The sequence below is a fragment of the Bombyx mori genome, chromosome 24 (assembly GCF_030269925.1).
Source record: "Bombyx mori chromosome 24, ASM3026992v2".
NCBI lineage: Eukaryota > Metazoa > Arthropoda > Insecta > Lepidoptera > Bombycidae > Bombyx > Bombyx mori.
Genome location: NC_085130.1, coordinates 10,683,721 through 10,702,812, shown reverse-complemented (window position 1 = coordinate 10,702,812; position 19,092 = coordinate 10,683,721). Strand labels below are relative to the sequence as shown.

At 37.3% G+C, this 19,092-nt stretch overlaps 2 protein-coding genes across 3 annotated transcripts; one reads left to right on the top strand and one right to left on the bottom strand.

Annotated features, from left to right (window-relative positions):
• Positions 1–1,750: 1,750 nt before the first annotated feature.
• Positions 1,751–6,827, bottom strand: LOC119630402 (piggyBac transposable element-derived protein 4). 2 transcript variants are annotated; one of them, XM_038019711.2, is made up of 7 exons: positions 6,453–6,827; positions 5,745–5,915; positions 5,180–5,266; positions 5,002–5,076; positions 4,778–4,921; positions 4,616–4,686; positions 1,751–4,424 (listed from the first exon to the last, which is right to left on the bottom strand). In XM_038019711.2, exons 1-7 carry the CDS (start codon positions 6,458–6,460, stop codon positions 2,677–2,679), a joined length of 2,304 nt encoding a protein of 767 aa, XP_037875639.1. In that variant the 5' UTR covers positions 6,461–6,827; the 3' UTR covers positions 1,751–2,676. The 2 variants fall into 2 exon arrangements, with proteins under 2 accessions (XP_037875639.1, XP_037875640.1); XM_038019712.2 differs by lacking the exon at positions 5,745–5,915 and having other exon boundaries at positions 6,453–6,826.
• A 4,127-nt stretch (positions 6,828–10,954) lies between these two features.
• On the top strand, positions 10,955–18,114 carry LOC101738253 (zinc finger protein 652). Its single transcript, XM_012691117.4, has 5 exons — positions 10,955–11,157; positions 13,120–13,284; positions 13,872–13,980; positions 14,703–15,039; positions 16,743–18,114. Exons 1-5 carry the CDS (start codon positions 11,104–11,106, stop codon positions 16,984–16,986), a joined length of 909 nt encoding a protein of 302 aa, XP_012546571.1. The 5' UTR covers positions 10,955–11,103; the 3' UTR covers positions 16,987–18,114.
• The last annotated feature ends 978 nt before the right edge of the window (positions 18,115–19,092 follow it).

Sequence of the window (19,092 nt, the reverse complement as noted above, 5' to 3'; positions counted from 1 at the left end):
TTTTGAGTACGTGTTTTTCTTAGAAAACTAAATCTATTTTAAAAAAACACCTACAGAACATTTATTCATTAATTACAAACGTCATTCATTGTGACTTCCTCTCAAAAATCACTTAATTATTAAATATTTAACGAATTTACAATAGTGTTTTACTCACTGCGGAATAAAACTATTTTATTTAAATAGTTCCGAAGAGATTTTGTCGGTTGCCTTTTTCCCGAAATATCTAAACAGAGTGTCTAAATATGTTTTGATGACATATTTTAAAGAGGTAATTATGATTAGTGTCATGATCAATAGATTCCGACCGAAAAATGGTGTCCGATTTTTCGGATGAGGGCTCCATAATGAATTTAAATATGTATAGATAATAGTTTTGGGGCACCGAATTTCTTGAGATCCTATAAAATATGTTTTAATTATTATTTTTGTATGTTTTAAGCATGATAAAATATGAAATTTTATTTAAGCAATCATAAAAGTCAATAAATAATGTACAACCCAAAACAGACGGCCGAACTGACGTGACAATGACATTTGGTGCGCTCAACATGGCGGATTTTCGGCCTCATTAGACGGAGACGGAAATATTTCCTTATATTCATGTTTCATTTTATGTACGCACTGAAATACTGTTATATTGTTTTCCTGCGAGTTAAAGTGCTGAGTAAGAACGAGATAGATATATGTTTATGTGTGTGCCTTCAAAATGGGTGCTATTTATATAAGCAATTGTACGTATAGAACAATATGTCGTGTCCCTACTATATAGGTCTGTGGTTAGTGTGCGAGGTAGACACTGAAGTGGGAAACCTATAGAAATGAAACATCAACAAAAAATTCGTGCCACTGTAACGTCATCTGGCCACAAAACATGGCGGTTTTAGTGCAGCCGAGAAGATTTTAATGTTAGTAGGTTTTATCGATAAACGTTCTTGGCTCATTTTATTTTAAATATTGTTGAGTATGAATGTATTTGTAGAATTTGTACTTTAATAGGAAGTAAATATATTGCTATGTGCAAAGATGATGTGATTTAGATATTATGTGAAATCTAAGACGAGTTCGTGCTTCAAATTTGCCAAGTAAACGATATGACGATTTTTAAAATTTGCTACACTGATTTTATAAAGTTGTCGTTTGCCGCAAAACATAAAGATATGGCGTAGTACAGTGCCATCTGCCCATTTCTAGCATGCTGAATGTTATCGTATTTTGAGTACGTGTTTTTCTTAGACTGTTACAATCTATTTTAATTGTTTTGCTGACTCTAAAGTCCGTAACACACTACCGCAGCGCACCTCCAGGAAGGTGCGCCGCACGCAATTTGAATCACTCTCAAGTGAGAGTGATTCAAATTTTAAACTTATCAAGGGACCGCCTGATAAAAAAAACACCTACAGAACATTTATTCGTTAACCTTTCGTATGGCAGCGTCCCGGTCCGGTCAGCTATATTATCTGGCGGCCGCCATAATGGAAAAAAAGCCTTGTCTGGCAGAGGTCTATCTTCCCCCTTAATTCTAGAAGATACTTTTTAGAAAAACTGTAATTAAACTGCTTTATTGTTCAAAACCAGTGCATTATGCTATAGGTTTAGAATCACAAAGGACGAAGCTATTATATTTTATACTAATAATAACTGCAAAGGTGTGAAAATAGTAAATTAATTTAAGTCAAATATGCAGATTTAGATTTTGTTCCAATTTTAGGTATAAATACTGACAGAAATATTTAATAAAACAACTAAGCGATCATATTTGTATTTAATTTGCTTTGACAAACACTATTTCAAAACATAATCCTAAGAATTACACATCATTCTATACAAAAAAATATCAGTAGAACGTTTACAAAAAATCGGCCGCAGTGGTAGATCTTGCGCCGGATGTTGAAAATAGCTCATGTTACAAGCTTAGTTCTGAGAAATATATTGATCAAGTGAGATTGAAATGTATGTTTATATTGATGTTTGGTTCATAATCTCAATTGTGTTAAATATTTACGTCTGAAATATGTAAGATTATAAAGATATTAAGATTCAAATAAAACCTGTGTAAACTAAGAAAAAATAGGTATATTCAAACAATGATCTGTACTGTAGTATTCAATTATTTTTATGAGTTAATAATGTATTTCCTAAAACATGAATAAATTTGCAAAAGGCTTGTAAGATATAAAGATGGTGTTTTCATACAACATTTATTAGAAAATGATGAAATAAAACAACAATTATTTACTAAGATGGCACGCGAAAACGGCTGTCTTAACGTGGATGCGACTTTTTACCCTCCGTCTGGCGAATGACCGGGTCCGGTCAGTTACTGTATTTATATTATTTCTGTTGTTTCAGAATATTATTTATTTGTTCTTAGAAAAAAAAATGTATAAAAAGTTTTTTTTTCAGATTATTAAATCAAAAATCAAATTCAAATTCTCTCTCTAAATCAAATTTACTCTTACAAAAAATGTACATACAATCAGACAAAAAAATACTCTTAAGAACTTAAGACGAAAAATTTTAAGACAAAAAATCAGACAAAAAATAAACTCTTGAAATATGTCAACAATGTTTTGATAGTCTTAAAAAAAGTTAACATGTAGGCTACTTACAATTGAGAAGAAATAATAATTAACATAGGTACATAAAATTATTTGGCCTTACCCTATTATTATATTAATTGTGAAGTTTCACAAAACATGTGAATACGCACACAGGTTTGTCGCAACCTACGCAATACGTTACCGTGCGCTTGCCGCACACTTTACATGGGTGGCGATGGCGATTTGTGCTGTTTAATGAAGTTAGCCGCGGATATTCGGCGGGGTGATGGCGGCTCACCTCGAAAATGGTATCTTGTACCCTGGCAGAAAAGACATATGGCTGCATTTTCATTGAATGCCTACGCAAAAGGGATTCTACCAGGTTTTTTCTAAAGCCCCTGTGGTCCAAGACCTCCGTGGCGGTCTGTTTATGTATGATATAGGCATTCAACACAGAAACATTAAGTAACCTTTTAAACAATTTCTTGTACCAAATTTGTGTCCTCTTGCGTTCAATTGGGAATGCAGCCAACATTTGATCTTTTTTATCCACGCCACCCATGCAGATGTTGTAGTCACGTATCAAAATAAGTTTTGTTACTCCGTTTTTAGTGGAGACGGCATTGCCATGGTACGTTGAGATCGTCGCTACGCGGTTCTGATCTCTCCATATTATGCAATCGACATCTCCACTGGTATAGCCTACTACTTGCCCGGGCTTCATCTGAGATTTTTTCAGATTGGTCAGTTCCGTCGGGACATACTTGCGGTTTGTCCGCAACGTACCGACACAATCAAACCCAATCGACTTGAGTTTTCGGGCAAGTGCTGGGGAATTGTAGAAGTTATCCATCCACAACGTGTACCCTTTGTGTTCTAAACCTTTGATAAGGTTAAGAACCAACGCCGGTGTACTCGCTGTGAATGGATCAGCCTCTGAGACTGTAGGCGAAGCCTTATGGGCATGGATTTTAAATCGCCATAAATACCCCGTCTGCGACTCACATATTTCGTAAGTTTTTATGCCCACTGCTGCAGCTTTGTTTGGAATAAATTGGTTGATGTTCAACCAACCTTTCCACTGCAGCAGCGATTCATCTAAAGCAATGTTCTGCTTCATTATATATAATTCCGTGAACTTGGAATTCAAATGGCTAATCACAGGCTCCACTTTAAAAAGCTTTGCCTGTGAGGGATCCAGGTTGAGGTTTCTCAAGTTCTCGGAATTATTAAAATGTAAGCACCTGCTGAGTAACTGGAACCTCCTAAGCGACATATATACTTTGAAACCTGGAGTGGAGAAGATGTTTTGTTCCGTATTCCAGTACTCTTCAACCCGGTTCTTTATGACGATTCCCATCGCCAGTAATATTCCGAAGAACACCAATAACTCGTCTACATTGGTTTCTTTCCATTCTGTAATCCTACTGGAGGCCTGTAATTCCCCGCCGTCCAACATTTCAGCAGCTAATTGTTGGGCATATCTATTTGTTTCCTGCACAATAAATTCCATGAACTCCTGGTCCCAAATTAGTCTAAAAATCTCGTAAGGGTCACTTACAGCGACAGTGGGACCAGAGTGTTCCTTAAAAGATTCACGCCTTTCTGTTGGCGGTATAGGAGAGTCAGGGAAAGTTCCCCAGTCAAATTCAAAAAAATGACTAGGCTTCATACCGGTATCACGAGCTGGTGATGTAGGTGCTGAAATGATGGAAGGCGAGGAAGATGTCACAAGAGGTTTAGTTGCCGCCGCCGTGTCAATCTCAATCTCCTCGTCGTCCGGAGTGTCCATCAGTATTCCAGCTGCCCGGGGGATAATCATGGGAACGATTTCGTCGTTATCATTCTGGCTCTCATCATCGCTGTAATCGTCGTCACTTCCTAATTGAATATAATAGTACGTTTAGGTCTTGAGAAAAGTAAGCTTGTGCTTGTGATTACAAAAAACTTTGCGTAAGATGTTATCAATAGCTAATTTGAAATCGCCCTATGCCCTATACTAATTATTTAGTAATTTAGTGCCAACATGCACATAAATTTACATCGCAAATTTACATTTATTAAATTCTTACCATAGTGCAACAAGTAGCAAATTTCAGAGTCTCGTAGCGGTCGACGTAGCGATGAAATAGAATCTCTGTTCCTGTGTAGTACAATAGTATACATTTAGAATCAACACCTTCCTCTCCCATCATCGCATTCTTCTACATTGAAATATGAAAAATACCACTTACGTAATATCATGTTCTTGGTCTGGGCAAAGCGATCGACGCACACGTTTATGTGACGGCGAAGGACTACGGCTGCCATGTACAGAAATCTGTATATTATATCTAGAAGATGGCGTGCTCGTACCACTGCCGCCACATTCAACGTACCTGAAACATCATACGTTATAAGTATTATAAAATCAACTATCACGATATTAATAATAAATTATTATGATAAAAAAATATACATTGCCGGTGATGGCGGAATCGCAGGTGAAGACAAAATTACTGGAATGTCCTCTCCGTCAGGTTCATAATTTCGGCTGAAAATAATAATGTATTGTAATATTGACAGTTAGCTAAATGATGATGGTGATAAAGTTGGCAAATAAATCAAAAATAAATTGGGTGAGGATTGATACTTACGGGTTCCATGAACGCTTACTTCGCTCCGTCAATGCCTGCTCTATCGGTTCCCCAGCGGGCAAATCCTCAATTGCAATAAGGTTAAATCTGTAAATACAATCACATTTATAAGACAATGAAGATCGCGTCATGGAGGAGAGGCTTTTCTAGCAGTGGATTCAGGCTAATTATGATGATGAAATAAATGCACATTTACTCATGAGATGCAGTGTCACTACATAAATATAAAAAAACTGGCTAATAAATATAAAAAAAACTTAAAAAAGTGCGAATCGGCCTCGCACACGAAGGGTTCCGTACCATTATTATTAATATCGAGCAAAAAGTAACAAAATATCACCTATGTTGTATGCGAGCCCCCCTTAATAATTATTTTATTTTGTTTTTAATATTGCAGCCACAGAAATACATGATCTGTGAAAAATTCAACTCTCTAGCTATCACAGTTCTTGAGATACAGCCTAGTGACAGACAGACAGCGAAGTCTTAGTAATAGGGTCCCGTTTGGGTACGGAACCCTAACAAGTACTTAAAATTGAAGTTCCATTAAAAACAAAATACTAACGCGCAACTTGCCGACGGCCTCTGTTCAACAGAAGACCGCGGGCACCCCCTTCCTCTACCTCGTACCCTTCCTTTTCGTGAACCACCACGTGTGGCAACACTCGAACGACCTCCGCGAGTGCGCACGCCTGTTGCTCTTGCACTGCCTCCCCTCACCCGCAAACTTCTCTCACTATGAAAATCCAATCAAAAGCGCAACATAAGCCACATGCAGTTAACTGGGTGCAGGAAAAAGACATTCAAATTAGTTTTAAATAAAGCGCAAGTGCAAAAGAATAAAAAAAGAAAGAAATAAAAAAAAAGTTTTCCAAATTATTTGTCAAAGCAAACCAAACACCATATAAAAGTAGATCCAATAGTCTTATCCATATTATGATAGCGAGCGAACAAAATGGCCGCGTTGCCCGAAATAACCTAACTGTCATCGTCCCGGTCCGGTCAGTGGAGGGACGCGTGTTATTTTATTCGATATTTCTCTAATTAATGAAAGATTTGAATAAATTTACAATTTGGAAAAGGTTAATAGTTAAGTAATTATTTCATTGTTTCCATAAATTACACAAATCTACCAATATTTGGTGCTAAATGAATGGTTTGTTTGGCCGACATGAGCGTGTGCTAAGCCTGAGTAGGTGTTAGATATCAATGTTTTACCACGAAAAGCGTGTCAAAACACGTACAAAAACAAAGAAATATGCTTATTACATACCTTTCCATCGCTTTTTCAAAACTTTATCTCGTTATACTGTCGTCAACCACTTAAAAACACTTGAAAATAGACGCACAAACACTTCCAACTACTCCGCGTTAGCAAGTCCGGAACAATGAGGTTTTTTTTCTTAAAAACATATGTAAGTTTACTTAAGAAAGCGTCTATATTTTGTCTTTGTTTAACGTTCTAGCAGTTGTATGCGTTAGAACACTGCAGAACGTGTTTTAAAGTGCGCTTTTCGAATGAAAACAGCGGCATCAAATTACTGACCGTTCCGGTCGCCTGCCAGCTAAGCGTTTATTTTATCATGACCGGAGCGGGAGGCTGCCACCATGGCACATTTTTTCCGATGGCGTCTGCCATAGGAAGGGTTAATAAAACTACAAACGTCATTCCTTGTTATTTCCTCTCTAAAATCACTTAATTATTAAATATTTAACGAATTTACAATAGTGTTTTACTCACTGCGGAATAAAGCTATTTTATTTAAATAGTTCCGAAGAGATTTTGTCAGTAGTCTTTTTCCCGAAATATCTAAACAGAATGTCTAAATATGTTTTGATGACATATTTTAAAGAGGTATTTATGATTAGTGTCATGATCAAATAGATTCCGACCGAAAAATAGTGTCCGATTTTTCGGATGAGGGCTCCATAATGAATTTAAATATATATAGATAATAGTTTTGGGGCATCGACCTTCTTGAGATCCTATAAAATATGTTTTAATTATTATTTTTGTATGTTTTAAGCATGATAAAATAAGAAATTTTATATAAGCAATCATATTCAATCGATATCAAAGTCAATAAATAATGTACAACCCAAAACAGACGGCCGAACTGACGTGACAATGACATTTGGTGCGCTAAGCATGGCGGATTTTCGGCCTCATTAGACGGAGACGGAGACATTTACGTATATTCATTTTTCATTTTATGTACGCACTGAAATACTGTTATATTGTTTTCCTGCGAGTTAAAGTGCTGAGTAAGAACGAGATAGATATATGTCCATAGACCTATATAGTAGGGACACGACATATTGTTCTATACGTACAATTGCTTATATAAATAGCATCCATTTTGAAGGCACACACATAAACATGGTCAAGATTTATAATTGTATTTTTTTTCACGATTAAAACCACGTAGAAAGTTTTGGCATTATAGTTGACGCATGCGCAGTACACATATTTTGCATACATTTATTCAACTAATAAAAATAGTAAATTAAACAAAAAACGAGTAATTTCGAAAGAGAACAAACGTGTTTTATATAAGAACAATCGAAAATGAATATTTACGAGTCATTAAGGATGAAAAAATATTAAAAATTGCATTAGAGGGGCTAACTTGTAGGTATATTTTTAAATTTTTTTTTTAAATAAATAAATGCAGAACAAACAATTATTAACAGTGAACAATCATGAACAAATGATGAACAAACGAATTAATAGAAAATAAGTATAAAATAGGAAAAAATTTTTTTTTTTGTGGGGCTAATTCAATGAAGTAGGAAACCTATGGAAATGAAACGTCAACCAAAATTTCGTGCCACTGTGACGTCATCTGGCCACAAAACATGGCGGCTTTAGTGCTGTACAAAAGATTTCAATGTTATCAGGTTTTATCGATAAACGTTCTTGGCTCATTTTATTTTAAATATTGTTGAGTATTATTTATTTGTAGAATTTATACTTTAATGGGAAGTAAGTAGGTATATTGCTGTGTGCAAATATGATATGATTTAGATGGGTGAAATCTAAGACAAGTACGTCCTTCGAATTTGCCAAGTAAACGATATGATGATTTTTAAAAGTTGCTACACTGATTTTACAAAGTTGTCGTTTGTCGCAAAACATAAAGATATGGCGTAATTCAAAGCCATCAGCCCATTTCTAGCATGCTAAATGTTATCGTATTTTGAGTACGTGTTTTTCTTAGACTATTACAATCTATTTTAATTGTTTTGCTGACTCTAAAGTCCGTAACATACTACCGCAGCGCACCCCAAGGAAGGTGCGCCGCACCATTTGAATCACTTTCACTTGAGAGTGATTCAAATTTTAAACTTATCAAGGGACCGCGTGAAAAAAAAAACACCTACAGAACATTTATTCATTAATTACAAACGTCATTCCTTGTGACTTCCTCTCTAAAATCACTTAATTATTAAAAATTTAACAAATTTACAATAGTGTTTTACTCACTGCGGAATAAAACTATTTTATTTAAATAGTTCCGAAGAGATTTTGTCGGTAGCCTTTTTCCCGAAATATCTAAACAGAATGTCTAAATATGTTTTGATGACATATTTTAAAGTGGTATTTATGATTAGTGTCATTATCAATAGATTCCGACCGAAAAATGGATTTTTCGGATGAGGGCTCCATAATGAATTTAAATACATATAGATAATAGTTTTAGGACATCGACTTTCTTGAGATCCTATAAAATACGTTTTAATTATTATTTTTGTATGTTTTAAGCATGATAAATTATGAAATTTTATATAATCAATCATATTAAATCGATATCATAGTCAATAAATAATGTACAACCCAAAACAGACGGCCGAACTGACGTGACAATGACATTTGGCGCGCTAAACATGGCGGATTTTCGGCCTCATTAGACGGAGACGGAGACATTTACGTATATTCATGTTTCATTTTATGTACGCACTGAAATACTGTTATATTGTTTTCCTGCGAGTTAAAGTGCTGAGTAAGAACGAGATAGATATATGTTTATGTATGTGCCTTCAAAATGGGTGCTATTTATATAAGCAATTGTACGTATAGAACAATATGTCGTGTCCCTATTATATAGGTCTATGGGCTAATTTCATTCACCTGTAGGTAGACGTTTGCTTGTCAACAAAAAATGAACTTTTCTGTCACTTGTATTTTTCCAAATAGAAAGGCGAAGGTATCATACCATACAGCCATTCTGCATATTTTTGTGGCCTTTTGAAAGCAACTTGTTTCATTTTCTCACATTTGTGCATTTTCACGTATGTCACCTAATATTAATAAGGCACCGTCATTATACATTTAAGCCTGAACCTTAATCACTAACTTAATAAATTAAAGCAATTCACCGAATTTTGCGTCTCGCAATCCCGCCAAAAGTCTAATACCTAGCAATCGTCAATTAGTAGTTCCATTTATCGAACAGAAAAGGCGAATATTTTACATCTACTTTGAATTTATGAAAGGAAGCGGTAAGGAGCGAACTCTTTGTGTGTGAAAAGTTGTCCGTCGAAAAGCTATCAACTAGAGCGGCCCAATCGTAGTGAATTGTTTTTTTTGAAGTGAAAACTTCTTTAGAATCGTTGTGATTTCAAACCGGATGCAACGGAAAAAACGACAGGTAAGAGACACAAATACAAAAATGTGTAGGATGAAGCCAGCAAAGAATGAGACAGAAATATACATACTATTTAATACAGCGCCATCTGTGAGATTTTTTAATACTAACGTGTGTATGAAAGCTCTTGTAGTGAATTTTAATTTAGGATTATACGTGAAATTAAAATATCAATTCACAGAGGGCGCTACCTTACAATTATTTACTAATGACAAAATTTTACATATACTTAAGACGTTTAGGATAATTAATTGTATTTTAATTTTGGAAGGTTTCACTTCTACCACGTGTGAATTGCACATATGTTTTTTTTTGCCTACCTACGCTAGTATTCTCAAAGGGTTATCCATTCGACCGGCGAGGTAAAGGTTACGAAGTTTTCAGGACGTTCGAAGTTAGTCAGTTCTTTATACATATTATATCAATATAAAACAAAAGAGAAAAATCATCTAAGTCTTGAGTTGATAGTGATTATGATCAAATTTCGTTCTTTTAAGGTATGAAGGGCACCCTCCATAATTTAATGGGATAGATGTTTTTCTTTCTAATTTCTTTTTTTGAACAGACATAAGGAAAATGGAACATAAAGCCTTTTTTTTTGTAACAATCGCATAATTGTAAAAAAAGATTAATATTACGTACAACCACGGTTTTAACACTTTTACAGATACTAAGCGGTTAGTAGCCACCAGTTAACGTATAAACTTGAAGAAGCAGTTAATAAAAACAACGCGCAACTGAATATCTCACCTTCTCGTTAAAAAATCTATTTAGATTTACCATTTGAGGGTTAACGGCACCGAGAAGATCTTCCATAGAGCTGTTAAAATCGCTTGATGATCCGTCACTGTGAATTTTGTTGTTCGGAGCTTGCCGCCCACTGAGTTTCGCGCCAGATCTTCTCAGTGGGTCGCGTTTCCGATCCGGTGGTAGATTCTGCGAAGCAGGGCTCTTGCTGCGGCCTGTGCTAGCAACACTCCCGGCTTGAGCCCCGTGAGCTCACCTACACGTCAAGGAGAAGCTGATATAGCCTTTCAAGGCTATCAGCATAGGTAGGGAAAAAAGGAGCTTGTTTTAATGTCAATATGCAAACTTATCATGGAAATGTCGTTAGAGTTTGAGATTCAGGCATCTGTCAAATATCGTGTATACATACTGTCACTACTTTTTTTAGATTTACCTCAAAAATCAGCAATCTTTTAGTATAAATTAACCACAATACAGTACAGGATTAAATTAATTTTTTCGAAGCGTATTGTTCACTCTACGAAATTCATGGCAATGAATGTTATTTGGACGAAGGATAAATTACACAAGATATTCAGTGCTGTTAGTGTAATTTTTATTGTTTTAATTTAACTTTAAGTTATAATATAACCGCAGGACTGTTGATGGAATAATGTGCCGTTATGACGTGAACATACCTTTTTATTTATTCCGTACCTATACTAGTGACCTCGAGGGGTCATACTAGATTCACTGAACGAGTAGGTGAGCTCACCGAGCTCTAACCTAGGACGTTGTTAACAATGGTCCTAGCAAGAGCAGTGCTTCACAGAATCTACCACCGGATCGGAAAGGCGAACCACTGAGAAGATCCGGCGAGAAATTCAGTGGGCTATGTCTGTGGGTCATTTACGATGAGAACGGTGCTTGAGGTACCTAAAAGCACCGTTAGTTGTCGGGAGTGAACATCTCCAAGCAAAACCTGTCGATCAGATTTGTATAATTCATCTTTTTTTCGGCTATCTAAGCGCTGGTAGTCTAAGGGGCTATTTCCTCACGTGGACCGGTAGGTGAGCTCACGGACTCAACCTGAACGAATTGCTAACACTAGCCCTAACAAGAGCAGTGCTTCGTTGAATCTGCTATAGATGGTAGAAGTAAGGAGCGCCATCTTATATAGAGGGGACAAGTTGATGAAGTGTCTGTAAACAGCGCGTTGTTGTTGGAAGACTCACCGACATAGTGCTAGTGTAGGAAGCGGAAATTATATGAATATAGCAATTTTAAGCAGAGTGACTGAATTTAATGTTTTGATCGTGCCTTATGTAGTTAAAAAAATAAGCAGTATTTAAAATCTCAACTATTTATTTTTATTACTATTTACGTTGGAAGTGTTTTTTTCCTTATTAATTTAGTACCCTACTCTAATACTTTATGGCGCCGTTTTTAAAATCTTTCCACTTGCTACTGTGGCGCCATCTTAATTGGCTACTTTTCAGCGGACACTTTTTCATACACTTAGTTTGGGGAATGCTGAACGATGAAAGGAAAGATCTTCCACCGAGCGGGTGATATTGCTCGGTAGACCGACGGTCCGAATGTTGTTGTTCGGAACTTGTATATATGCGCTTTATCTTGAAAATGTCGTAAGCGAGATTCAGGCATCTGTCAATTATCTTGCGTTGTATGATGGCTACCCGCCACATCACTCCCCTCCGAGACCGGAGGTCGTGTCATATTTAGTTATCGTTGTCCGTGCTGAGATTAGCTTGCAAGTGCCAGTGCTGCTCGAAGTTTGCGGTGAGTCGAAACTGAGCTTGAATGCTGCGTGATTGTCGCCAGTGCTGCTCGAAGTCTGCGGTGAGTCGAGACTGAGCTTGAATGCTGCGCGATGAGGCAGTGTAGGTGCGTGCCGTAGGGCCAGGAAGCGCGGTGAGTCGGCTGCGATGGTCCTGTTGAGGCTGCGATGCTGGCTTGCTGTGGGACGACTGTCGATGACCTGCTTTTATCTGCGAGAATGCGGGGATTGTGGTAGCCGAAGTTCTTGATGCGCTGATGATGGATCAGAAGGTTGCGATTGTCCCGTCGTAGGTCACCAGTTTGGGGATGTATACGACAAAGGGAAGATCTTCCACCGAGCGGATGATATTGCTCGGTAGACCGACGGTCCGAATGTTGTTGTTCGGAACTTGTATATATGCGCTTTATCTTGAAAATGTCGTAAGCGAGATTCAGGCATCTGTCAATTATCTTGCGTTGTATGATGGCTACCCGCCACACTTAGATGGTGTTCCTTATTTCTACCCTCCAGAATCAGAGAATACAATTTGGTGGAAACGTTTACGTTCTGTGTGCTTAGTGTGAGTTTTTTAACGTTCTCGATAGCGTAAAAGTTAACTCAAATAAGTATGGAGTGCAAATGTTTGCCGCTAGGGGCGCTGTTCCAACTGCATACAAATTTGAGTTAACTTTTACGCTATCGACAACGTTAAAAACTTACACTAAGTACACTGTTCTGTTTTCGTAATTTTTTTGATTAATCAACTGAAGTGTAATGTGATTTAGGAATCTATATCGGCGAACGTCGAAGCGTCGCGGGGCTGTCGGCCAACTCTGGCTCGTTGTCGCCTCTGCGACGGTGACGAGCTTTTGCGAGCTTTCGGCGACAGTTGCTCGTGGGACGGCGACTTGACTTACGCTCAACTGTTGCGCGACTGTTTTGATGTTGAGGTGGGTTGTTGAGTTCAGTTGTTTTTTTTAACAATTACTCACTGTCCATCCCGCCCCAAATTATAATTCCCTGTGTTATTGATACCAGAGACTGATAAAAATACTTATGTACGCTTAAATTTATACGTATGTGGGAAACGAAACGTTTAGAGTGACAGGGATGAATGTATGGGGAAGAAAGGAACGGAAGAGAGATGTCAAGATGGCGATCGGGCATTGGAATGTGAACAATTACGTGACGTGTGCTAAAATAATAGATTATGTTGAGTTAATCCTACACATTTAAAGATAATAAACACCCAGAAGAAGAGCAAATAAATCGGCTAGTCACGGAATGTTGGCCTAATGTGAGGTTACAAACAAACAAACAGAGCCTCTAGCGGCAAACGTAGATAATCTTTCCAGCTCCATTTAAATTTAAATCAAACAGAGTATGTATGATAATATATATTTTTTTAAATTAGATTTGCCATCAATGGCGTCGCACGAAGTCGATTGCCATACATAGAAAAGAAAGGAGATATTCAGTATCTCGTGATTCGTGTGACATCTTGTTTATTGGCAGTATGATGTCTTTATTTTTTCAGGTGAAATCATTAAATTGGCTACTATGCGAGGGTTGCGTTATAAGGTTGAGAAACGCGGATCGTATGAAGGCTCTGGTGCAGGCCGCTTTGGATAATACCTTGACTGAAGGTAAATTACTACCAAGGTCTTTAGGTACTGCTACGCGAAAACCTGGTTTTTAGTGGTGGTAGGACCTCTTGTGAGTCCGCGCGGGTAGGTACCCATCTAAGCAATAAAAAAAATAAAAAAAACTACATGTTTTTCGCACACGCGTTCACACAAATTAAGAATCTTTGGTCGTATGTCACGCTGCATTTCTAAGGAGGGCAGAGGTAAGGAGAACCGTCTCATATGGGAGAAACTTGAAAAAGTGTCCCATTTTCAGCACTAAATAACAGTTCAAAAATCCTCCAGAATGGCGCTAGCATAGGCACAGGGTATGATATGAATTGAGCAGTTGTTAACTGGTTAGGAAATTTTATATATTTAATGACTAGAGTAGTTAGTGACAGTGTAATTAATATACGAGACCTCACATGTTTGCGTAGTCCAAACTAACTTCGTCAATATAACCTAAAATTATTGCTGTGGTAAAACGTGGAGACATCGGTTGCATTTTGTTATCAGCTTTAAATAAAATACTTTTTGTGATTTTGTGATGCTTACAGTTTTTTCGTCCTTTTTATTTCTCTATCGTATTCTAATAACTTTCAGCGCCTTTTTTGAAATTTACCCGGTTGCTACTGTAGCGCCACCCTTATTTAGCAGATTTTAACGAACACTTTTTCACACACAGAGACGGTTCTCCTTACGTCTACCTTTTTTGGTATTAAAAAAAAACAATTTGACAGCCACATCGAATCCGTCAACGAGAACGTTGAAAAAACAAAACGCAACGAACGGGCAGCCAACAAAACGGACGAACGTCAACATCGGGAAAAAAGAACCGCGAAAACAACGCCAGTGCTGCCAACGTTACAAACGCAAGCATTTGATCTGTTCGGTGTGCGGGCAAAAGTATTTTATGATCGTGAACATGGACGATGAAAAAGTGTTTACCTGCTCTCGCTGCAAGAAGGAGGGGGGCAGGAGCAGTTTGTGCAAGCGCTGCGACATTCTGGTCCCTTCGAAGATGATGAAGGCGCATTTGGAGTTGCACGTTGAAGCCGATTTACGAGGGAAAAGCCGGTGAGATTATTAAATGTCTTTGCCTTCTTTTTTTTTCATATGGCTTTTGTATGGAGGTTAGAAGTAAAGAGGATCAGCTCAGTGTATTATAAAGTGTCCGTTGAAAGGAAGCCAATTAAGGTGGCGCCACAGTAGCAAGTGGAGATATTTTGAAAACAGCGACATAAGCTATTAAAGTAGCATACTAAATTAAGAAAGAAAGAAACACTTTCTACGTAAATAGTAATCTATATATTAATACGTGAAGCAAAAACTTTGTATCCCTTTTTACGAAAATTGTGCGGGCGGAGGAGTATGAAATTTTCCACACTTATAGAGATTATAGAGAAGAAGTGCACTATGCTAATATTTGGTTAAAATAATGCATTAAAGATACATTAAATCAATAAAGAAAACACTACACACACTACATACCATGTATTTGACGCACACATGCATGAATACTATTAATTGTCAAACTTTTGTTCTTGACGTCTGTGGTCAAATTGAGAATACATTAAATATTGTTTGTGTTTATTAATATTTTTTATAGTGTAGCCTTGGCGAAATTTGTGATAGAAGTATAAAATACAATCATAATAGTGTACAAATTTATTATACAATTCCAATTAATTATAGTCGAATTTCGACTACTGCGAGACCTCTAGTAAAAATAAATAGTTGTGATTTTAAATACTGCATACTTTTTAACTGCATAAGTAGCGAATAACCTTAATTAAATGTTTCAAACCGGCACACTTCGCTCTGTTGAAAACTGCTATATTCATATAATTTCCACTTGCTACACTAATATCGGTGAGTCTTCTAACAGCGACTTGATGTTTACAGACGGACACTTTATCAAATTATCCCCGATACAAAACGGTCCTCCTTGCTTACTTCTACTCTCCACAGGTTTTTGGCGAGGCCAATGTTGCCAGTGTCGTGTTTGTAAAATCTTCTATAATTCAATTAATACAATGCTTAAAATTAAAAATTGAACCGGAATGAGTCTGTGATCCTATTAAATTATTATTTTCGTATAGGAATAGGCAGGTTATATGTATTTACTAGCTGTACTCGTCCGCTTCGCTGGGCATTTAAAATTAATATTATTATTTCTCACCCCTACAAAGATTCCTATCATTAACGCCCCAGCAACTGGTGAAGGGAGTCCAACACTTATATAAATATATACATTATACATTAAGTACGTATATTTCCTACATGGGTACCAAGTTTCAAGTCAATCGGATGCATGGTTCAGTAGTTATAACGGAACATCCATAAAAACCACTGTAGATTAAAGGCTTCGTCAAACAGAACGCGTAATTAGCGCGCGTCAGAGCGCTAAACTGATAACTAACTGATATAAGCACTATAGCGCTGGCGCTCTGTTTGACGGTATAATACCGTTGTAGTACAACACATCTCGGCGTCATAGCGTAGCGCTCTGACGCGCGCTAATTACACGTTCTGTTTGACGAAGCCTTTATATATTAGTATAGATTAGCTCACCTATACTTGCAACACCAGCTACCGCCGTGTGCTTAGTGCGACTTTTTAACGCTCTCGATTGCGTAAAAGTTAACTCAATTTTTTATGGAGTTAGAACAGCGCCCCTAGCGACAAACGAGTTAACTTTTACGTGATCGAGAACGTTAAAAGACTCCCACTAAGCACACCGAACTCCAAGTTATCTGCGATGCTGTATTCGATTTCAGATTACGTATACAGCCAAAAAAGGCTGCTCAAATTCGAGCCGCCAACCCGAAAGCCCGCGCCCTCGACAAATACGAATGCCTGCAGTGTCTCAAACGACACAAGGACGTCCGTGAGTATTTGAATCACATGAGGATCGCTCATAAAGTCTACACGATCTGCAAGGTGTGCGGGAGGGATATGAAGACGAAATTCTTCTTGGACAAGCATCTGTCGGCGCACCAGGGGAACGCATGCCGACACTAGCAAGCGGCCTATGGAGGGTAGAGGTAAGGAGAACCGTCTGTGTGTGAAAAAGTGTCCGTTAAAATCTGCTAAATAAGGGTGGCGCTACAGTAGCAAGCGGGTAAATTTTAAAAAAGGCGCTGAAAGTTCTTAGTATAAGATTGAGAGTTAAAAAGGACGAAAGAACTGTAAGCACTACAAAATCACAAAAAGTAATTTATTTAAAGCTGATAAGAATATACAATCGATGTCTCCACGTTTTACCACAGCAATAATTTTAGGTTATATTGACGAAATTAGTTTGGGCTACGTAAATATGTGAGGTCTTGTATATTACACTGTCGTCACTGACTACTCTAGTCAATAAATATATTAAATTTCCTAACTCAGCATACTTCAATCACTTAATAACTGCTCTTCATAACATACCCTGTGCCTATGCTAGCGCTATTCTGGAGGATTTTTGAACTGTTATTTAGTGCTGAAAGTGGGACACTTTTTCAAGTTTCTCCCATATGAGTCGGTTCTCCTTACCTCTACCCTCCATAAAGCGGCCGCCGAAAATGTGTGACAAGTGATAGCTTTCAAAGGTGACAGTTGAGTTTTACGAACTTCAAAATTTCGAGTTTTCCCACCGAAATTACTGGTGTGCTTACATTAAGAGGGTAGAGGTAAGGAGAATTCTCTTATATGAGGGACAAGTTGAATGCGTGTCCGGCTGTGAGTGGCGTATTTCCAGTCAGCACAACGCAGCGTTGCAAGCTGTGTGATGTGGATGTAGCGGTTGTGAATCGGAATAAAGTGCGTAGAGTTAAACATTTTATTATCAGTATCAGTATGATAACTTTGACGCCATCTTTAAAATCAGACGACTCGTTACAATGACGCCGTGCTGATCGGTCGCTTTTCGACGGACGCTATTTTATACACAGATAAGTGTGCTACTTACCTGTACCCTCCTTAATTCGTAGGTAGTACGTTAAAATAGATTTTGTATTATCGCTTCAGTTTTACGGTGTCGGCGTTACCTTAAGCCGTGATCGCGAAAATTATTTTTATTCGTAAATTCTACTTATAGTTAATGTTGTATGTCATGTTTTTTTGTATTTTGTACGTTGTTTGTTAAGTATAAAGGAACTTTGATTTGGGTTTTGTTTTTTTTATTAATTCGAAATATGTACCTCATTTTTTGTTTTAATGATTTCTATAGGTATTTGTCTCTACATCGTTAGCTCAACGCTCCTATGGCTTCCTAAGTAGGTAGCTTCATCTATCTATATATATAAAAATGAATAGCTGTTCGTTAGTCTCGCTAAAACTCGAGAACGGCTGACCGATTTGGCTAATTTTTGCCTTGAATTATTTGTGGAAGTCCAGAGAAGGTTTAAAAGGTAGATAAATATGAAAATGCTCGGAATTAAATAAAAATAACAATTTTGTTTTCCCTTTGATCTGTCCCCCGCGACTCGCCGAGAAGATCCGGCGAGAAACTCAGCAGGCTGACGTTATAGCTTAGATCCGTCCCCATGTCAAATTAGTAGACTTTTTGGCGAGAAAGCGAGGAGTGAAGTTGTGGGATTTATTTTATTTTGTATACTTAGTGTTCCTTCAGGTTCAAATGTGTAATAAAGGTGGTTTTTAGCCGTTTAATATTTGTGAACTTTTCGGGGTCCTCCAAAAAGTAAATGACCACCATTTTACTGAGATTATATTTCATCCTATATCATTTCATCTCATTTCATTTTATTTCATCCCAGTTGATTAATGTCTCAAATTAATCATGTTCATCTCTTTCATTTCACTCCATATTATCATTTTTTATAAAAATAAGAATATAAATTAAAATAAGACATTACTTAAAGGTCTTAGTTACCAGGTCATAAAATCCTTTAAAAAAATATATCAAATTAGTCCGCAATCAAGCCATATTCTTACCACGTCGACTCTTATCCCAAGATCTAGAAGTGAAGTAACCTGTCCCTTTGTAACTAGGTGATGCTTTACAAAGCTTGCACATGTATTAGGTACGGTCATGACTTATGCAAGTGCAGTGTTCGCTCACGCAGTTTGCATCCATATAAACCCCCGATCCAAGTTATTCGATCCAACTTAATCCCTATATGCGAG